Source organism: Archocentrus centrarchus, chromosome 15 (assembly GCF_007364275.1).
Source record: "Archocentrus centrarchus isolate MPI-CPG fArcCen1 chromosome 15, fArcCen1, whole genome shotgun sequence".
In the NCBI taxonomy this organism is placed as follows: domain Eukaryota; kingdom Metazoa; phylum Chordata; class Actinopteri; order Cichliformes; family Cichlidae; genus Archocentrus; species Archocentrus centrarchus.
In genome coordinates this window covers 14,755,119-14,777,557 of record NC_044360.1, presented here as the reverse complement: position 1 = coordinate 14,777,557, position 22,439 = coordinate 14,755,119, and the positions used below count along the sequence as shown (strand labels likewise).

General features: G+C 38.9%; 1 protein-coding gene across 1 annotated transcript in view; it reads left to right on the top strand.

Annotated features, from left to right (window-relative positions):
- Window positions 1-22,439, top strand: part of LOC115793047 (protocadherin-15-like) — a 232,811-nt gene that overhangs the window by 191,470 nt on the left and 18,902 nt on the right. Inside the window, exons 25-30 of the mRNA XM_030747761.1 lie at window positions 5,424-5,533; window positions 6,085-6,225; window positions 11,082-11,209; window positions 17,176-17,391; window positions 19,785-19,873; window positions 22,045-22,221. Of these exons, the coding sequence (XP_030603621.1) occupies window positions 5,424-5,533; window positions 6,085-6,225; window positions 11,082-11,209; window positions 17,176-17,391; window positions 19,785-19,873; window positions 22,045-22,221 (861 nt within the window). The remainder of the gene's footprint in view (window positions 1-5,423; window positions 5,534-6,084; window positions 6,226-11,081; window positions 11,210-17,175; window positions 17,392-19,784; window positions 19,874-22,044; window positions 22,222-22,439) is intronic.

Here is a 22,439-nt window from a genome sequence, read left to right as displayed (position 1 = left end):
TGACTCCCCAGTTTTTTATGTTCATTTTTCTAATTGTTTTTGTTTCTCCTTTTTGTGAATTCATGAATATTATTCATATGTTTTAACCCTTGGGTGCCATTTTTGTGAATAATATTGTTCCCATAAATGGCGCCAGTTTGGGAGAATGCATTTTTCTAATAATTTACTGCTCAAAAAATAAATAAATAAATAATGGAACAGTTTTTATTCAGAGTATAGCATCAAGTCAGTTAAACGTCAGAGATAGTGATCTGGTCAGTTAAGTAGCAGAGGGGGGTTGTTAATCAGTTTCAGCTGCTTTGGTGTTAATTAAATTAGCACTACAGGTACACTAGAAGGGCAACAATGAGACAACCCCACTGACAGTTTCCTCTCCTCATCTTTTCTTTTTTTCACTAGTTTTGTGTTTGGCTAGGGTCAGTGTCACTACTGGTAGCATGAGGCGATACCTGGACCCTACAGAGGTTGTACAGGTAGTCCCAATTCCTCCAGGATGGACCATCAATTGCCAGAAGATTTGCTGTGTCTCCCAGTACAGTCTCAAAGAGAGATTCCAGAAGACAGGCAGTTACTCTAGGAGAGCTGGACAGGGTTGCAGAAGGTCCTTAACCAATCAGCAGGACCAGTATCTGCTCTGGTCAAGGGGGAACAGGATGAGCACTGCAAGAACCCTACAAAATGACTTCCAGCAGGCCCCTGCTGTGAATGTCACTGACCGGACAATCAAAAACAGACTTCATGAGGGTGGCCACTGGTGCCTGGCTTCGTTTGGCGAGCATATGCAGGCAGTTCCTGGAGGATGAAGGAATTGATACCACTGACTGACTCCCATGCTCTCCTGACCTAAATCCAATTGAACACCTCTGGGACATTTTGCTTTGGTCCATCTGATGCCACCAGGTTGCCCCTCAGACTGTTTAGGAACTCAGTGATGCCCCGGTCCAGATCTGGTAGGAGATCCCCCACGACACCCATCCGTTGTCTCGTTAGGAGTATGCCCCGACGTTGTCAGGAATGCATTCAAGCTCGTGGGGGCCATACAAATTACTGAGTACCATTTTTAATTATTTTCATTTTCACCCAACACATTTTGTTTATAACACATTGCCCGGTCTATATCGGTGTAGATATCCAGCATGATTTTTTTTCCCCATTGAGATCTGATGTGTTTTCAAAGTATTAAATTTTTTTGAGCAGTGTATATCACCAAGAAAGGCAGTTTAATGGAGATTCAAATCCTCTGGCATGAAACTAAACTAATAAGGTTTAGAATATCAAAAAAAGTTCATTGCATGAGGTCCATTGCTCTTGCTAGATAATATTTTCCATGGTCTTGTGTGATTGTGACTCTTGCCTTGATTGGACGGTCTGCTGCCTATAAAGCTCACCTGGGGTGGTTGGTGCTTACCTCCACCTCGGCATATCTTGGGCTTCACACTGAGCTCCAAATTTGTTATTTACTGGCTGCTGTTGCTGCAGTAGGAAGAGCAAGAGACCCAGCTTCAGGCCTCAAGAATGATACACATGAGGCTCACACAAGTTTTTTGCACAGTGGATACATTTTGTCTGAAATATATGCAGGTAGCATAAGGACTAACAACATATAGATGGCAAATATGGTTTCTTGTGCATAGTTTCATATATTAACTAAATAAAAAAATGTTTTTCTCATCTTAAATACAGTATGTAAGTTACAGTTTATGTGATCAGTAGGCCACACAGCATTCACTCCATATAGAGTTGCTCACTTGACTTTAAAATAAATAATATAAATAATAATAATAAAAATAAACCACAATTATACCATTTATGTTTTGTTTGGCATGTGGTATGTATGGCATGAAAGTATTATAAAGATACATAGATATTTCTGCCTTGGGGCATTGTTGTATTATTTTCAGTTATTTATTTATTAGCCTAGACACACCAATTAATCCTCCTTTAGATCTTTAATCACTGGAAAATTGGTAGGGGGTACATTTATAATTACAATGCCAATAAATAACACAGATGATGAAAACTATTTGTATTCATGTTGAGCCAAACATAATTTCTTTATATTTTGCTAGGAAAATGGGTACAGCAGTTTATTGAAACATATCCAAAAATACGTGGACATGCATTTTTTTAGGCAAGTTTGAAGAATTTTAGTGGGCTTGAAGGTCAGTGTTTGGTATGACCATCTTTATTTGTCAACACAGCCTGAACTCTCTCAGACAAGCTTTCATGTAATTTGGATGTCAGCTGCCTTTTTTTCCCATTCTGTGTCAATATGATCCCACACTGCTTCAATAATGTCAAGGTCCGGCCTCTGGGGAGGCCAGTCTGTGACCGATAGTGTTCCATTGTGTGTGTGTGTGTGTGGGTGTCTGTGTTTGTTTTTTTTTTGTATGCTTTTACGAACTGCATTGATAGTGTGCTTGGGATTGTTGTCATGCTGAAAAATGAAGCTGTTGCCAATCAAATTATTTCTAGATGGTATTTCGTGGTGGATCCAAATCTGATCTTCAATAATGTTGAGGTCCAGGGTCTGGGGAGACCAGTTCAAGCTGTTGCCTTTTCTGGATTACATTACCAGTCAAAGGTTTTGACACACTTACCCATTCAAATGACAAGACACCACCTGCTGAAATGTAGCCCAAAATGATGACAGAGCCTCCACCGTGTTTTGCAGATGGCTGTAGACACTCAGTGTTGTACCCATTTCCTGCCCTCTATACATATTGATGACAATTTGAACCATTACTCCATATGAGCTGTTGCCACTGATTTTCAGTCCAGTTCTTGTGTAATTTTGCACACCTTAGCCTTTTCCACCTGCCCTCCACTTTGTCAAGTTTCCTCAAATTTTTTAAGGACAGACTACACACTATGCTCAGATATGCCACGTTTTCATGTAGTAGTCCTTTGCGAATCACTTTGTTGGTACAATAATACAATTTTTTTGTCTGTTAAACTGATATTTGACATTTTCCATAGTTTCAACTAAAGAAGTGTGAACCAATTATGTGTTTTTGTGACAGGGTGCTAGCAACAAAGTGCCTTGAAACACGATTTCAAGATTGATTCTTTGCTAAGTTGTCTGTTATGTGTCGACAGAAAACTGGTTCATCCCTTGAGTTAGGTGCCTTTTTTGTACTTGAGGTCTGTACTGAGTGGCTTAACTAACAAAAAAAATCCTATGAAAATGGTCAGGTAAAAAGGACTGGACTGAAAATGAGACTGTTGCTCAAACAACTTTGAAAAATTACAAGAAAGTCTGGCTCCTTGGAAGCAAATTATCAAGAAAAGATGAGTGGCTCAAAATATTTTCACAGTACTGTAATTAAAAATATACTCTGCTTTCTATGGGTTTCATTTCTATTCTATGTTTATATACTGTGTGTGTGTGTGTGTGTGGATTGTAAGTGTAGTAGAAGTGAAGTGAAAGTTACTTTAAAATTGAGGACAACCAACGTGTAGCATCCCCCCAGTTCCAGTAAATGGCACATTTATAAGACTGATTTAGAGTCACATTTTGGGCTGTTTTGCACATCACTGTGCTCACATTGCCTCTGTGTTTGTCAGGCAGCTCCTGAGCCAAACAGGTAATCTACTTACATGAAGACCACATTAATAAATTGGTTCCCATTGCTGTGGAGCATGGCATGGATTCCTGCTCCCAGATGCCACAGAGACAGCAATTATTCAGTGACAGCGCAATAGCGCACCCGAAGGGAAACTGAACAGAAGTCTTTTAGTAATACCCAAACAACATGTTATTGATGTGTCAATAAGAGCACTGTATTTTTCATCAAGGTGTTGTTACTGCGTGCAGTCATTTCAGCGCGGTCCACAGTAATATCTCTGAGGATGGTATCCTATATCATTTCTGTGTTCAAGAGAATGGCTCTTGAACACAGAATTATTTCACAGATTTATTCTCAGTCTGAAATGTCCTTGAGGACTGTTTGTCTTCATAGACCAAACTGTAGTCGAAAGGATGAATAGATGGGTCTTTTTTTTGCTTTTTTTTTTTTTTGCCCTTTAAAACTGTACCGTTTGAAACTTTGTTTTCCTCTAAAACTTTGAGAAAAATAAACAGGTTCTGTGAACTGTTACACCTGCAAACTGTCCAGAAAGATTCTGAGTGTGCTGTTTTACGTAATTGAGCAGTAAGAACAGTGTAATTCATCCTCTCAAAACCTACGCATCTTTTCAGCAAATACTCTTCCCTATTTCTGTTGAATTCAGATGCTGTTTGTCTGCATATTGATAAATGGATTTAATCTTTTTTTTTTGTGGAACATTTCACAACTGTCATCTAAAAGGGGAGAGATGCTTTATAAAATTATAATAAACCCTCAAGAGAAACTTAAATTGACTGCATTTTCTTCTTCTTTTCTTTTTTTGCTACTGCTGGTTTATTTTTCCCCCCATTGGAAAATAACTAAGGGGTCAGCAAAGACTAGAGAAATGTCATGTTTATGACATATGATTCACATATGTCATAAACATGGACAGTAGGTAGTCTGTGTTTTTTCACTCAGATATCCAAGGTAGCAGTTATCATGCAACATTGACATTGACGGTTTAATAGAATATGACAGTCATAGATTATTGAGTATTACTCACACAAACACTGCCACAGATTTCTTACTGCTGCAGTGAATAATAATCTAACTTTGAATGAATACTGCCAGAGAAGGCTTGCCACCATGCATGCACAAACCCATACATGCAGAGATGAGAGAATAAGCGAGGAGGCACACGCAGTATCGCAAGAGGGTGTTGCAGTGTGATGACATTATCGTCTTCAATCATCACTCACCGCCGCACTGCTACGACAGGGTTCCCTGCTATTTAAGGCAGCTGTAATTTCTGTGGAGAGTGGTGACAATCATATCTGCTGGATATGATTACACACTTGTATGCCTGATAGTCACGCATAACTGTTAAAAGAGTAGCATATCCAGGGGAAAAAAAGTTTAAATCTGTTCACAGAACAAGCCTTATTACACGATAACCTTTGCTCAGACTCACTCAAGAAACATCATAGTCAAAGATTTGATGAATTAATGAATAAATGATCAAGGGAAAAAGAAGCCACTTATGGATTTACTCTACCACTACCGTAGCAGTGCAAAATTAATCTGTATTTTTGTGAGTTTGTCTTTTTTTTTTTTTTTTTTTTTTCTGGTTTAAGCACCTTATGTTAGGTACACTTTCACGCAGGTTTTCAAATTATTTGCCAAGTGAGTTGTTGGAAGCATTGTGGAAGGAATGACTCTTGCAAAGATGTGATAAAGTTCTATAAAATGGCTAAAATACACACCTTTTGTGTAATAGCATTTATATCCATCGTTTTTATACTGTTGCTGTGATATAGGTCCACTATATCAGGCAGTACTGTTTGGTTTATGATTGTTTTGATGTCTTTTCAGGTTCCCTCCAGTTAGTGAGCTGGCTCCTGTTGGCACTTCAGTGGGGATTATTCTAGCTGCTGCTATCAATCAAACGATCTTCTACTCCATTGTTGCGGGAAATGAACTAGGTATGGTCTTCACATTGTACAGTATGTAATTTGTTTCTCACAGAAATGAAAGCTTTATATTTGAAGTACAAACCATTTATTTCATTTATTTTTCTACAAATACCAAATGCGCTTTTGTTCCAGCTTATCAAATTCCACTTCAGGTGCAAATCAGAGAAAACAGTTTTGGTGTACTTGCAGCTGTAGATCACTTTTCATACTTGTTGGGAAACTCTGAAGAGCATCATTACACTCATGGAGAGAGAGATGGCTAGACAGATGAGACTAACTCAGGTCAGTCAGCCAAAAATAGAAGAGATGTATGAGCTGGAGAAGCCAAAGAGCCTAGAAGGAAGCCATCAGTCAGTAGTTCCTTGTCCGTGTTCACCTCAAGAGTTCTTGCAATTAATTGTGTTAAAAGCAAGCCATATTGCGCTGATCATATCACTATTTAGTTAAAAAAAACAAAAAAAACCACTGCAGAACTCACCAGTGCTTCTGTTTCCTCTGATATCTATGTGCAGTTTTGTCTTTAATCCCATTTTTCATGAGGTCCACTTGTTTGGGTCCAGGTCATTTTCAGGTAAACAACAGGACAGGCGTCATCTCCACGGCAAAACTACTGGATTATGAAAATGTGACCAGCTATGTCCTCAGGGTCCAGGCCGACTCCATGGTGGTTGTCATGGCCAACCTGCGTGTCCCTTCTAAAAGTAAGAAATATCAGCAACTAAACGGGTCCAAGTGGAGGTTGTATTGTATTGGTTTTGTTTAAATACAGGACAGAAATTATGGTATTCCAGATCCATCCATCCATTTGCTCAGCCACTTATCCAATTCAGGGTCCAGTTCCTACATGATTTCAGGAATTACTATAAAACCCTCACTGTGGCCATTTTTGATTAAATTTTAGAAAATGGCTTATGGCTTATTTTCATTCTTTATGTTTACAGTACTATGCAAAAGTCTTTAGCCACACCTCATTTCTTTTTATTTTGCTAGGAAAATGGGAACTAGGTGCAGCAATGTATTGAAACACATGCAAATGTACATGGAAATACAGTATATAAGGCAAAATCAGAGTTTATACAATTCTAACAAACTTGAAAGTCAATATTTGGTATGACTACATTCTTTTTCAGCACAACCTGAGCTCTTTTAGGCAAGCTTTCTTACAATTTCTGTAGGTGGTCTTCATGAATAGTTCTCCAGGCTTCTTGGAGGACATTCAAAGCTCTTCTTTGGATGTTGGCTGCCTTTTGTTCCATTCTGTGTCAAGATGATCCCACACTGCTTCAATAATGTTGAGGTCCAGGCTCTGTGGAGGCCAGTCCAAGCTGTTGCCAGACTTTTCTGCATTCATATTTCCATCAGTTTTGATAAGATTGCCAACACCAGTGGCTGGAATCAAACCATGAAAGAGCATCTATTGTGTCTTACAGATGGCTGTAGACACTCAAAGCTGTACCTCTCTCCTAACTTCCCCCATACATATTGATGATGATTTGAACCAAAAATTTCAAATCGGGATTCATCACTCCTCAAGACCCGTTGCCGCTGATTTTCTGTGCACGTCTTGTATAATGTGGCATACCTCAGCCTTTTCTCCCTGTTTCCCTTCATTAAGAATGGCTCCTTGGCAGCCACACTTCCATTGAGACCATTTCTGCTGAGGCTTCAGTGAATAGTAGATGGAACAACTGAAAGGCCAGACACGTCTCTAAGATCCTGTGTAAGGTCTTGTTGGATTTTTTCCTATTTCTTAAGGACATAACTTTGAGATACTGTTCATCTGCTGTAGATAGGTTTTTTTTAAGGCCTGCCATTTAATCTTTTGTCCTTCACTGGTCTATTTTCCTCAGATTTTTAAGGACATACGGCATATCTCAGCGTTGTGTGCAACATTTTTGGCTAATAACTTTCCAAATCGCATTAGTTGCAAAAATACTTTTTTATATCTCGCCAGCTTTGTTATCGTAGAAATGGGATTAAAGAAATGGGAACAAATTGTGTGCATTTTTGATGGGCTGCTAGTAACAGTGCTTGAAGATTTAAAATTGGGTTTTTGCTAAGCTGTGTGTTATGTGGCGAAACAACACTGGTTCATCTCTTGAGTTAGGTGCCTTATTTATGCTTAAATGATTGCTGAGTCAGTGTTAGGTGGCTTAAAAAAACATTCCTCTGAAAATGGTCAGGTCCAAGAAATGGACTGAAAATGAGTGAAAAAGCAGCCAATGTCCATAAAAAGAACTTTTAAAGACCCTCAAAGTCTGGAGCACTGTTGCTCAAGACTACTTTAAAAAAAAATAACAAGAAAGTCCGGCTCCTTGGAAGCAAAATATCATGAAATGAGGTGTGGCTCTAGACTCACAAAATTCATGATGACAAATGTCATGAGTTCCAGAAATTATACATGTGCGGTCTTAATGAAACACAAAGGCAGGCAACAGTGGCATTTACATATTCTTAGTTTACTGTAGTATTATTATACACCTGGGAGATACTAAACTATTTGTGCTGCCTACAGTGTTAGGGAAACATTGTACCATAGTTTGCAAAATATAACTACGTTTATGTGCTTTTTACACTGTTGAGTTTCTTTTGATTATTGCTACTTTCACACACCAATTCAGCTGTCAACAGATTTGATGCTCATCTTGTAGTTACACTGATTTAAAAAAAAATGTTCAAAAGATGATAAATGCAAGCTTCACTGCAGCTTCACTGTCCAAAAAAAATCGCAAATTGTTAAAAATGTTATGTCAGAATTTCTCCCAAGAATCTAGCGATGAAAAAATAGGCCATTTGTCTTCATTTAGGAAGACCACCATGTAACGAGGGTGGGCAACAATACATTAATCATAACAAATTCTCAGTTAATGGAATGTGTGTGTGCTTCCGCTCTTAAGGCCTCAGTGTACTAGAAACAAACTAGATTGCACAATATGATGGTTGGATGGAGTGATTCTTGAAGATGAGGCAAAAACCTTTTGTCACAGCATCTTCCTTTTATATCCCACTGCCTTTCCTTTCTGTCCAGGAATTCAGCATTCATACTGCTTTTAGGTTGGCTCTCCTCAAAGGCATTCATAGTATTGTTCTTGATAGTCGTATGCATGAACCATGACAGAAGTTGCTTGAGAGAAAAGTTCAAACTTTAGTAATACCTCTAGCTTTGTGGACTGGGCATGGTTGTTTGATTGCCTGTTTTTTTAAATATGCATACATTACTGGATGCTTCCACATTCACGATGGATGTTTCAGATGACTCCAGAGACTTGAGACTGCACTCTCTTTGATAGCCATGCCTTAGCTGAATATCATTGGGCTTGTTTATGGTTCATTTTACTGACATGCAAGTTTTATATAATGATGGATAATGTTCTAACAATAAGTAAGGTTTAATAGATGCTTTACTACTCTTTTTGTCATACTGTGTGTCTCACATACTAATGAACATTACTCAGATGTAATCAGCACTTGTATACCCCCAAAGAAGAGAGCTTCCCTAACAAGTATACTGTAAGCAGGTACTCTGTTTTGAATGAGTATATGATCAAGGCTTCATAAGGTGCATCATCTTTCTTCTCATTAATGTGTTTGTATTTAGACATTAGTGGACTAGTGGCCCACATGCACACATACAGTATAATAATCCAGAATAAGACAATATTTAATTGCATGTTTCCTAAATAGTAATGGACTCAAACTTAGACTGACTTAGAAGCACTCTCCATCTCATAATAGGCTTGTTTTGTTCATGCATTTTTATGAGTGTGCAGAGCGTGAGCCGGAGAGACTGTATTTATGTTTTTATGGCCTGATGGAGGATGGCTACTTTCTGCAGAGAGCGGGGGGGGGAGAGAAACTCTGCAGACCTCTTTCCTATTCCCTCGAGTCCTCCCACAGTGTCTCACACTACAGCTTTTGTGCCTATAATTTGATGTGCTGTGTTTTGTTTGTCCAATTCCCCTAGTGCATCCTTAGCACCAACGCCACATGGCTTTACTTTTTTTTTGTAATTTTGCTAGAAGAAAAATGGTCCTTGACACTGCATATTTTTTACCTAAACTGCAGGCTTGAATTTTTTTTTTTTGCGATGTTCATGCTTATGCTGTACATTTCATAGGTGTAACTATGACAAAATAGGGGGGATGAAGTACTCTGTACATGTGTGTGTTTTCTTTTTAAAGGGACAGAATTAATATTTCAAAAGTCTCACAAAAAGGCCAGTTAACCAGCAAATTTAGTATTATGCACAATTTTCTGCCTGCTTGGCTCTCGCAGTGTTTCCTATAACTCTAGGGAAACTCTTGCTGCATGATTATTGGCTGCCCTTCAAATTATGATTCCCAATAATGTGCAAAATGCTTGCCTGTTACGCTTCCAGAGCCTTTTATTGATGGCATTTTAATGCACCAAGTTGTAGGAAGAATAAACTTCTCAACAAGGTAGACCCCATTTAAAAATAATTGTCTAGAAGGTAAGATTTCATCATCAATTTTTATTATTTAACAGATTCATTTTCCACTCAGTGTGAGAATGTTATTGCTTATTGGTTGGTAAACAAAATGCAAACTGGCTCAGTGGTTTTCCTGATCTGCTTATGGGGGCAGTGAGAGAGAAGTCATCAACATCCTTCAGACTCAGTTTTTCCCCATGCAGAATATTTGCTGCAATCAAAACAAAATTAACCTCCTCATTATTGGCTCAAAGTTGTCAGCTTCACCAAAATAGCTTCTCACACTGTTTTGTTGGAAAGGGCTGAGACAGTAATAAGGGAACATGTTTCTCTTTTCAGCATGCAATTACAAATCCACTTCAAAATGTTATTGCAGTGCAGCTTTAAATTACTATTAAATAAAGAGGGGTTTTCCAAAATGCAGGCAGTTTACTTTTGGGCAAAATGAAACTAAGAGAATAGGGAATATTCCTGCATAAAATGATTTTCTTTCAGTCGAGAGGTAGGTGCATCAATTTCAAAATAAAACAAAAGGGGTCAAAGATGCCTTCCTCGAGTATGGCCAAAATATAAATATGTATGACTTTATTTACAATCTGTGACAGCTATCCATTGGTGCCATATACAGAGAAAGACAAAAAAAACAAAAACAAACAACTTTGTTGACATTGTGTGACGTTTTTGGTGATAAATAAGTTTCAAAATATTCTGGGAAATGATTTCAAGCCTTCAAGCCTTCAAGTCTTTTGAAGTTGTAGACCAGCTGATGTCCATGAAAAAATTATTATGACATGCCAGTTTTGAAGACAAATTAGGCAATGCCAGTTCCAATAATCAAATGAGATGTGTATATTTTCTTTTGATGACTAAACTTTCTAAACATATGCGTCCCAATTCTACTTTTGTGATGGTGCCGCTAACCTGGGTCAGAAGATGCATGCATAAGTACACTTAAGTGCACAGATTCAATGCCAGGTGAACTCCACGTGAACTAAGAAAAGTGGGGTTAGATCTTATTCTGCGCTAGCTACATAATAGAGCTGTATTTGTCACTGAAGTGAATGTCCTCCACAGAACTTAAACACATTATGGTGTCATTTGTTGCAGCTAACACAGCCAAGGTGTTCATTGAGGTTCAAGATGAGAACGACCACCCTCCCGTTTTCTCCAGGAAGCTCTACATAGGCGGCGTGACAGAAGACACTAAGATTTTCAGCTCAGTGCTCAAGATAGTGGTAAGAAAACATGGTTTTTGCTTGGTTTTTGAATGAGCTCACACAGAAACAGGGTAAAAACTAAGGCCTCTGACTTTTTGTTAAACTTATTCCGCAGCCATGGTGCGACAATTTATGCTCTGTGCAGAACAGTTTGATCTCGTCCCCTATTGCTCGCAACATCTCTTCGTCAGTTTTGGTCTCCCCACTGTTTGCCTTTCCACAGACAGGTGGGCTCAGAGTGAGCTGAGCAATGTAATCCCAGTATGTTTGCAGATGCATAGCTGGACATCCTGCCTCAATATCAGCAAGAAGATTTCACTTTTCATCCTGTAAAATAGTCTGTATGTCCATTTTCTGTATAGGCATGGGACTAGTGGGTATGATTGTGTATTTAGGCTTATGTTATTCTATAGTTATTAAAGAACTATGCATTGCCTCCAAAAAGTTATCATCATCATCAACATCAGGATCAAATGAGTCTTGATATTAGTTGTATTATATCTGTGTTCTCACATGTTCCTTCTTTTACTTAAATATTGTTTATGTTCTTTAGCACAAAATATATTTTTCCAGTAGCCTTCTGTAAGCCAATATCTCTTATGTGTGCTTGTACAAGCTGAAAAGGTATGCCCATCCAAAAAGACTTTTTTGCAGGGGTGCTGGACCAAAAATGAGAAATCTTCATAGCAAGAAAAAGGCAAGGTCTGCACTCTGCTGTGCTCCCATGGTTTTATATTGATAATTGCATTGCAGGAAGATGTTTTTCAGGCTCTCCTTCTGGTGTAAAACAGTACCAGACTGAGGCCAATAGAAGACTTGGTGAGCGAAGAAAAATCTTATAAAATGGACTATAAGGGTTAGATGTAGGCAGTTAGTGGTAAAGTAAAACCTGAAACTTCGGGATGTGATGGAAATTATCGCAGCTTTCAAAGTAGGCAGTCCCAATTATTTTTTAATCCTAAATAATTCTAATGAGTTCCAAATAATGGTCCATAATTCATAGTGGTACTCAAAAAAATAAATAAAAAAAAATCACAGACTGAAAAAATTGTGGATTTGCTTAAAACACCTTGTAAATACTGATTTGCCTCAGTCTTTTCTGCCTCTTGATTAACTTGGAATAGACACCAACGTGCTATCTCCAGTTTGTGAACCATTTAGAATTTTCTACATAACTGCATAAATATGGCCTAAAACAAGTCACACGAGATTTTTAAAGTATATCAAGAGAACTCAGTTGAAACAAATGTACCAAAAGGATTACACATGGTCAATTATTTATTGTGAAAAGTCATCTAATGTTGCATATCTGCTACTGACAAAAGTATGTACATTGATTGTCAGTATCATGACTGCCCCTTGAACAACAGTAACTGTAACTATGTTTCTGGTCATTTTTGATCAGTCCTGCCTGTATGTCGGTTTGGAGGAGTTTTTGGCCCATTCAACTACATGGAACAGCCATGCTCACTTTTGATCCCGCAACATAATTTCTGTGGATTAACATGATGACTTTAACTTGACCTTTTCAAAACATTAACTTTATCCAGCCATCCATTTTCTCCCACTTATCTGGGGCCCGGTCACTGGGCAGCAGCCTAATCAGAGAAATCCAAACCTCTCGCTCCCCCCAGCCACCTCCTACACCTTAAGCAGGGGAACACTGGGGCATTCCCAGGCCAGCTGAGAGACATAATCTCTCCACCATGTCCTGAGTCTGCCCCGGGGCCTCCTGAGGCTAGGACATGCCTGGAACACCTCACCCAAGAGACATCCAGGAGGCATCCTAGGCAGCTACCAAACCACCTCAAGTGGCTCCTTTCAATGTGGAGGAGTAGCATCTCTACTCTGAGTCCCACGTGAATGAGTGCAGTCTTCACTCTATCTCTAAGGGACAGGCCAGCCATCCTTCGGAGGAAGCTCATATCCTCTGCTCGTATCTGTGATCTTGTTCTTTGGGTCACTAAGTAGATCGACCGGTAACAGCTTGACTTTTATGCTCAGTTCTCTCTTCACAATGACAGACCAGTACAGTGTCTGCATCACTGCAGGTGCACCCCCAGTCTTTCTGTCCGTCTCCCGCTCCCCTTCCTTCACTTTATTTAACTATTCTGAAGCTTTCAGTTAAGATTTGGTTCATGTGCCAATGTCTTAACATCTTCCTTTTTTTCAGTGACGGTCATGAAGTCATCCCGGCCCATTTAGAGCAAAACAGGAGGTACCATTTTTCATAGAAGTCCACATGTTGGAATGCAGCATTTTCTTTTCTCCAAACACAGTGCTTCTCATTTAAACCAACAACTTCTATTTTGGTTTCATCCCTACACAAAACATTGTTCTGAGACCCTTCTGGCAGTTCTATGTGATGTTTTGCAAACTGCAGACAGGCAGCATTGTTTTTTGGGAAAGGAGTGGCCTTCTCATTGTTGCTCTGCCATGCACACCTTTGTTGTTTAGGGATCTCCTGAAGGTGGGCTGACAAACATGAACAGGAGCCAATGTAAGAAAGACCTTGAAATTATTTTAAACCTTTTCCAATGTGGTTAGCATCAACAATTCTCCTCATGAATGTCATCTATATCACTGGCCCAGATGTGTAATCAGGATCAGAGATTTCCATTCATCCATTCGCTGCCGCTCATCCTGTTCACGGTCGCGGGGGGGCTGGAGCCTATCCCAGCTGTCATAGGGCGAGAGGCAGGGTACACCCTGAACAGGTTGCCAGCCTGTCGCAGGGCCAACACAGAGAGACAAACAACCTTTCACACTCACATTCACACTCTCATTCACACCTATGGGCAATTTAGTGTAGCCAATTAACCTAACCCCAGTAAGTGCATGTCTTTGGAATGTGGGAGGAAACCGGAGTACCCGGAGGAAAGGATCAGAGATTTGTTTCCTTAAATAGAATCAGGAGGGTGCTCACTAATACCTAATTATCATGCCATTGATTGAACACATGGTTCTTATTTTACCTTGAAATTAACTGGTAATCTCAGAGGCTCACAACTATTTTTTTTCCTAATATTGGATAATTTTCTTCAATTAAAAAAAAAAAGGCCTAGTGTAATATTTTAGTTCCATTTGTTCATTGGATTATCTTTATCTACTACTAAGGACTTGAAAGAACTGAACAACAAGAGATTTCAAGCTCTGCATATGCAGAAATATAGAATATTTTAAATGTTTCTCAAACTTTCAAGCACCACAGTAGATTTCCCCCCGAGTCCCATGATTCTTTGCAAGATTGCTAGTGTGAAACATTATTTCAGAAAGTTCAGCGCCTCTTTCTCTCCCTCAGGATAATATTTAAAAGTAATAACAAATTTATGACACTCCTGACCTTTTGTTGATAGACTCTTCCCAGAAACAGTAACATAGTATAATAAAAAAAAAAAAAAGAGTTGATACTAGTAATTGGCAAACATTTTTATGTAAGCAGATGAACTTTCCAGACAGGTTTGCTTTATTTGTTCAGTGTAATTTTAGCAGTATGTAAATGTTACAGGGTGGATGTACAGTAAATGCTGTTAAGCTGGAAAGGCTGATTACATGATTACATACAGGTTTACTTACCTGTGTTTTATTCAGTAAATAGTAGGATTTAGCAGTTGCCAAAAAAAAGTGACTGTCACTCTGTTCTTGACTGCCTGTATTCAACACAGCAAATAAGGAAAAAACAAGGTGATGCCTTAAGCTCTCAAAGCTCCTTTATAAGTCCATTCTTTGGTGTTCTGACAGATTTTTAGTATGGGCCTAACCATCTAGGTCCATATATACTCTAAGTGACAGTATTTTCCCTCAGTGTCCATAAAACTTTTAAAGGTTTGGCCCACATAAATGATGTCTGTATAAAGTATATTTGGCCAAATTTTGTCCAGTGAGGATATCTCACTCTGTTGATTTATGCAGTCCTTCCACTGGGACCTTGCCCCCCGCCCACCTCCAACCCTCTCCTGTGCGAATTGCTGGAGAAAAAAGAGATTGCTCCTATTTATCAGTGTCACTTTCCAGAGACAAGTACTGTGAAAATTGATGCCTGCCTGTAAGCTCAGTCGCCAATCAGAACACATACCTCAAAGGTCAATGGGTAAATTCTGTTGTTTTGCCTCGATAAAGTGCTTTGACAAGATTCATACCAGATTCATAAATTAGATGTTTTCCGGAATCACCTGTTACTTTCTTTTTTTTAATTTAGGAACTTTTCTTAGCATTAATCCCAAATCACCTAAACACCAAAAAGTCATTACTAAAATGTAATACAGTTACAGAATTTTGATTTAAGTGTCAATGTGATGTATCAAAAGTTGAATGTAAGGTATTGCTCATAGTGATGAATTGCCACCTGCCTCTGCAGCTCCCCTCTGCTTTATGGAGCTTCATAGTGTGTTCCAGTTCACTGTTTTGCTGTCTGGCTACAGATTTAGTGGTTTGATTCAATCTAACCACTCTCATAGGAAGGTTTTGACCAAAGCAGGCAGCTGTTTCCAGCAAAAAGCATAACTGTACACATCACCAAATAGCGTACAGTGTTAGCCACAAACTGGTAAACATAGTATAGCCTATCACTTAGCAGCTGAAGAGCCAGATATTTCAATCAGTGAGCAGTTTTTTTGTAGAAACCTAATAAAAAAGAAAGTTGCTACTGGGATTTGTTAGGTCACCAGAAACTGCACCAAACCAACAGTAATGTTTATCTGCTGGATGTGTGAATAAGCACATCTTAACTAATGAGCTTTCCATATCAGCTTAAAGGTAATGATGTGTCAGTGTCGTGTTCACAGCTTTATTCCAGCTTGCTCAAAAAATTTTGTTGCTGGCATTATACAGAAATAATCCAATACATGTTAAGAATACACACATTTGGCAGGGAACCTTACCAGCTTTTTACAGTGAAACAGACTGATGCACAACAGTCTGCGGCAGCGTGAAGCAAAGCACTTGAGGGAGAGATAACTTATGAGCCTCCAGCTGCACCTCTTTTCTATCTTGTCAGCTACTTTAAAGAACACCTGCTTGGAATAGAATTATAAACAAATCCCCCAGTAGATCAACATAAATTAAAAGCTCCACTTTTATATTATTTGTTTTAGTTTTCTGTGATCAGTGAATTGTGAATAAGATCTGCCAAAATGCCCGTGGTTTTCACTCCAGACATCACGCAACACAGTAACAGTAAAACAGTAAAATGGTTATCCATGAACAGCATCCATCATAGAACAACATATTTGAAAATTTAAAAAAAATTAAAATCTTTGATTTGTCATGAGGCTCCAGAATAATTGAGGGACTTTTTGGGTTAAATCAGCAGTAAGTTATACAACAAAAACGTAGGAGTTTTTTTTGTGATCCAGTTTGCCCTGGTCTTGGTAGACTGCTTTTCATTAATAAAATAAAGTAGCTGCGTCTCTTTGTTTAAAAATGTATAAATTATTTGTGGCAAATCTGCCCCGGCTCCGATAAATCTCCGTTTGAGATTTATCACCGTTAATTGCCACATTATCACAAACAGGTTGCATTAAGTGCCAACTTGACCCAGTTCAATCAAAAACCGATAGCAGACTGACTCTGTTTCCTATCTTTGAAGCAAACATTTCGAAGGCAAGGAGATTGCAAGGTGATCGTACATGATCACAATAATTTGTGATTATGACTGTAGCCTAAGCCAGTCATACAAGCCTAGAGACCTGGGTTGGTAACCCAAATCTGACCAACCTCCAGCAGCAGCTGAACAACTGAACTTCACATTGCTTGATGTCAGGGAATGCATATTTTTTTGCTGTGACTGGTGGTTGCCAATGGGTCCCCAACCAGTCTCTGGGCCTGTATGACTGGGACTTTAGATGTATTCAGATATCCAAATACAGTGTCTGACTTTTTCTTGAAAGACTTGCTTGTCTGAATAAGTATTTTCTCTTTTTAACTACCTTAAGTATTTAATTTTTCCAAATACTTTTTTTAAAATTTGGTGTTGTGTATTACAGGCCACTGATAAGGACACCAGGAATTACAGTGCTATGGCATACCGCCTGATTATCCCACCGACACCAGAGGGCCAGGACAGCTTTGTCATTGAGACCTACACGGGTATTGTCAAGTCAGCCATCATGTTTCGGAACATGCGCAGATCCTACTTCAAGTTTGAAGTTATTGCTACTGATGACTATGGAAAAGGTCTTAGCAGCAGCGCTGACGTGGTGGTGAGTAGATGCAGTGTTTTTTGTAGCATGCATAGATCTGAATGGAGGTATGTAAAGATAAATACAGGATTCTCCTAGTCCTTGACTTACGTGTCACTGGCACAGCGGGGGCTTATTGATTGCATGTTGTGTGGCTTCCACAGCATATTTATGGAGAAAATGCTGCCGTTTTTGTATCACTTGCCTGCAGTACATTTATACAGGACAGCCAACAATTTTAGAGTGGATGTAGTAGTCACAAGGGAGTGCAGCACAGCCTTTACTAACTGTTGTGGAATGTCTTGTGTTTTTCTGGAGGAGCCTTTTCAAAATCATTGTAAACGTTTAACATTTTGGGAAATATGCTTATATGCTTTTGGCAGGATTTCAATCAAAAATATTAAAATTACTTTTGTCTGTGTATCATATGCAGTATATTAAACTACAACAATCAGGCAATTATGACTGCAAAAAGACTGTAAACAGAAAAAATCTGGCTTCGGTGTCTCACACGCAAGCCACCTGTCTCCATATGTAAAGCTTGCTAATTGAACTCGTTACAGTGCATTTGTTTAATCTGTTTAAAAATCACAGTTCAAAAACTGCCATTTGCTATTTTACAGTGTGCCAAATTGAAATTGCATCATTATTATTTCCTGGGATGTTTGCAGGATCATTAGATGAAATCTAATCTCCATTGTTTAGGCTCGAACCATTAGAGGTGCAGAGATTTTCAACTTTCTTTCTCTCTCTCCAAGTCCTGGCGCTACATCAGAGGACAATACCAAATTGTTGGAGTATCCCTTGAATGTGTTGTTTTTTTTCACACCATGGTCCAAATTAGACATTTTAGTAGGATTTCAGCATAATAAGGTTTTCATTTTTTTTAAATCTATTCTATTTCTCATATCTTTTGCATACTGGCAAGAATCTCAGACAGTCGTTCATTAGTTTGCTGCAGTAGATGATCTTAATTGAAACTACTTACAGAGGCTGTATCACATTAATAAGCGAGTCACATCTGTCATGCAGTATTTGAAGAAAGAAATATCTTTCTAAAGAAAAAAAGTACGAGTGCAATGTTTTGCTAGAAGCATGAGAACCACTGATATTTTTTGAAAAGTGTAGAAAGATGACTGAATTGTGAAAAGATCTGTGTGTGATGCAGAGCACAGACAAGTAGTGCTAAGGCTGGATTAAGGAAAGTCAAGGTCAAATGAGTTATTAGTATTACAAGTGAGGTTCTTGGGTCTCCAGTCCCAAAAAACTTCAAAAAAAAAAAAATCATTGCCTGGGCCTCCATCATTTCTTGAACCCTATTCAGAACCTGTGTAGTATTCATAAAAGTAGTGATACGCACATGTGGCTGTGGGAGGCTGTACTTTCATCCTCAAAAGAAAAGATGCAGAAACGCATTCAGTGAAAAAGTTGCTAAACTGATATTAAAAAGGTTTTACAGTCAAGTGTGTTTTTGTGTTTATTCATTATTTGTTATATTTGGTGTTTCTAAGTATCATAGTGCCCATGGCAATATATAAGACAGTATATAAAACAAAACTGGCATCTGCATACTAATAAAAAAAAGTAGTATATAAAGTGAGTTTTTATAAAGCAGATCTGTAGGCATTTATGACTCTTTTCAAAGTCAAAAGTCCCCATCATGCTCTCTTGTTGTATATGATCTTACATGATGATCACTGTCTTTTGGTTTGTTTTGCTTTGTTTTCATTTGTGTTGATTATTAAATGTTTTGGTTCCAGTCTATTGAATTATTCACAGGAGGTACAACACACTCCAATATGTGGCTTCTGCCACTAGCTGATGATCCAATTAAAGTCTTTCTTTTATCCATGAGTATTAACTCCACAAACATTATACACTTTTCCCTGTGTGTATGTTCATCTAAATATGTGTCTGTGTCTTTCTCTGTGTGCATGTCTCTTTCCTACTAATTTAGGCATGCACCCACTGTGTTTGGGCTCAGCTTTGCCCCCAGTTCAATGCTTATCTTTCCTAACTGTGGGCAGGCTTATTTTTTATTGCAGTGAAATATGTCTAGCTAACAAGCCTCTAACAAGACAGAAGGAGGGTCTAGGACATTGGCTGGGTATGAGAGACCAGTGAGTGCTTAACTATGGTGCTCGTTAATTTTCAAGGGGAAACCTAATTTCACAGGAGCCACATGGAATACTTGGCTTCAGAGCACAGAGGCTGTTGCCTATGCACTTAACTCTGGCATCAAAATCAGGTGCTCTTAAGTTTGCCACGTGGCACTGATACAAGCGGGCAATTACTCGGTCACCTAAAGAAGCATTTCAGTGATTTGACCAAACACGCAGTAGAAAGTGTGAATGCTTTTTTTTAAACTTTTTGACACGTCTTTGTCTTTCCCTCGACCTCACTGTTTCTCTCAGGTTTCTGTGGTCAACGCATTGGACATGCAGGTTGTCGTGCCCACTGTCCCACCCACTTTAGTGGAGGAGAAGAAGGAAGAGCTCATTAGGTAGGACACATCTCACATTTCATGAAATATAAAAGCAAAACTCAAATGACTCAAAAAACAAATGTTAGATGAACGAAAGAACTGTCCAGCGAAGACTGGCACAGAAAATAAAATTCAGCTTTTTGTCCAGCGTTTTGCGTACTATGACATAAGGCTCAAGGTCAAACTTTAATTTGGATTTAAAATGTAGTAGGATGACTCAGCTGTGTTAATAAATTAATAAAATAAAATATCCATCCATCCATTCGCTTCCGCTCATCCTATTCAGGGTCGCGGGGGGGGACTGGAGCCTATCCCAGCTGTCATAGGGCGAGAGGCAGGGTACACCCTGAACAGGTTGCCAGGCTTTTACAGGGCCAACACAGAGAGACAAACAACCTTTCACACTCACATTCACACTCTCATTCACACCTATGGGCAATTTAGAGTAGCCAATTAACCTAACCCCAGTAAGTGCATGGGAGAGGCCTGGGCCAAGGTGGAATCAGATGTTATTCTAACTGTGAGGCCGCAGTGCTAACCACTGCGCCACCGTGCAAAATCAAATATGGAGTAGTAAAGCTGGACATTGCATAAAACTGTGTGTGTGTGTGGTGGTGGTGGTGGCGCTGGGGGGCTTTTTGTGTAAAGTAAACATTGACCAATCAATTAAGATCATGGATAAGCCAATTAGACAGATGAGTTTGTCCTCTAGAGTCAGTTCTCCTAGTTTAGATTAATTAATGATAGACATTCATGAAGCATCTTTTTGCAGCTCTTAGGGTGCAGTGTTTAGCTTAATTAGTCAATCTGAAAAGCAAATGGGTGTTAATGGCTGTTTTTCAAGAGCTTACTGTGTCTTTCTCACAGAAGTGACACCGCTCTTTAGGCTGAAAAACAGAGACATTAGTTGTGTTACGCGCTTTACAGTGATGTCATTTGAGATTTTGCACAGTGCTAGTGATGTTCCAGGGCCATTTTACCTGGGTGCTCAAACTGTTTATCCACCTTGGCAAAGGCAGACGGCAAGGCTTTCCTTTATTGGCTGTAATTTGAGGTGTGGATTTTTCCCTGCCTGAAAAGGATTATCAGAGTCTTACTTTGCCAAGAGCCCAATGTGGAGAGGCAAACTGCTGCCCAATGGGACAATCACTGCCAGATTGGAGTACTCAAGCTTGGTGGCTGTCATATTGCTTTTGGGCATAAAGGTGCCAGAAATGGTTTGAACCTGGATTTTAGCCTCTATAAGTCTTCTGTTTTTTATATATGTGTGTGGGTGTGTGTGTATGTGTATGTGTGTGTATATATATATATATATATATATATATATATATATATATATATATATATATATATATATATTAGGGGTGGGACTCGATTAAAAAAATTAATCGAATTAATTACAAGCTTTGTAATTAATTAATCGAAATTAATCGCATTTTAATCGCATTTCAATATTTGACATGAGAAATATTAATTTAAGTTTAGTTGATGAATAAATCAATATACATGAGCTTAAACTTCAACATTTTGTTTATTTTCCCACTAGTCTACTACACAGACCAATGAAGGGTGGAAGTACTCCTGTGATAAGCAAACACCTGAAATTAAAGTTAAGCATCATAACTGGATAGATTTATTCAACATTAATGCTTGTTATAGTTGGAAATTAATTATTCACTCAGCTGTATTCCTTGATGTTGAAATGTGTTCTGCTTGTTTTAACAGCTTATTTTGAATTAAAGACTTAAAATTAAACCACAAAAAGGAGAAAAAGTTCGTTCTCCGTTTAACAGCTGCTTTTACACAGCTGTGCTTCGCACTCACGGTTGCTAGGCGACATGAGCTAGGCAGAGGTGACGGCAGCTGATATGAAGGCTAGCTGCTCACTTCCGGCCTTTGTGGTGTTCGTGGGCTGCGAAAGACGTGGGCCGGGTCCTTCGCAGGATGCGGCCCCTAATTTGGACATTGTGCGTCGATATAATCTGTATGCCGGGAACTCGCGCACTGAGAAACGTTCCACGGTGCAAAGTGCGATTAAAATGCGTTAAAATTTTTAACGCGTTAATTTTCCCATAATTAATTAATCGAAATTAACGCGTTAAAGTCCCACCCCTAATATATATATATATATATATATATATATATATATATATATAATTTATTTATTTGAAAATCTGTGTGCATTTCAGTATTCTGGAGCGCCATGTCCAGGACCAGATTCCAGGTGCCAAGGTGATTGTAGAGTCCATTGGTCCACGTCGTCACGGTGATGGCTTTGAGCTAGAAGACTACTCTATGTCAGACCTGATGGTATATGCCATTGACCCGCTCACAAACAGGGCCATTTCACGTCAGGAGCTCTTCAAGTGAGTGGGTGAATTTTGTTACAAGAAGTCCAGTCCACCATTTGGCTTAAATTGATGTCCTAATGTTCCTGCTGTGCTGTGTGTTTTCCCTGCTGTCTCTTTTTACCCTCTGTTCAAACAGTCAGCAAATATGTCTTTCTGAGACTCAGACTTCCACTTCACTGCCTCTATTTCCTTTAAAAGACTTTGATTATCCTGCTGGTGCATTATAACTGTAA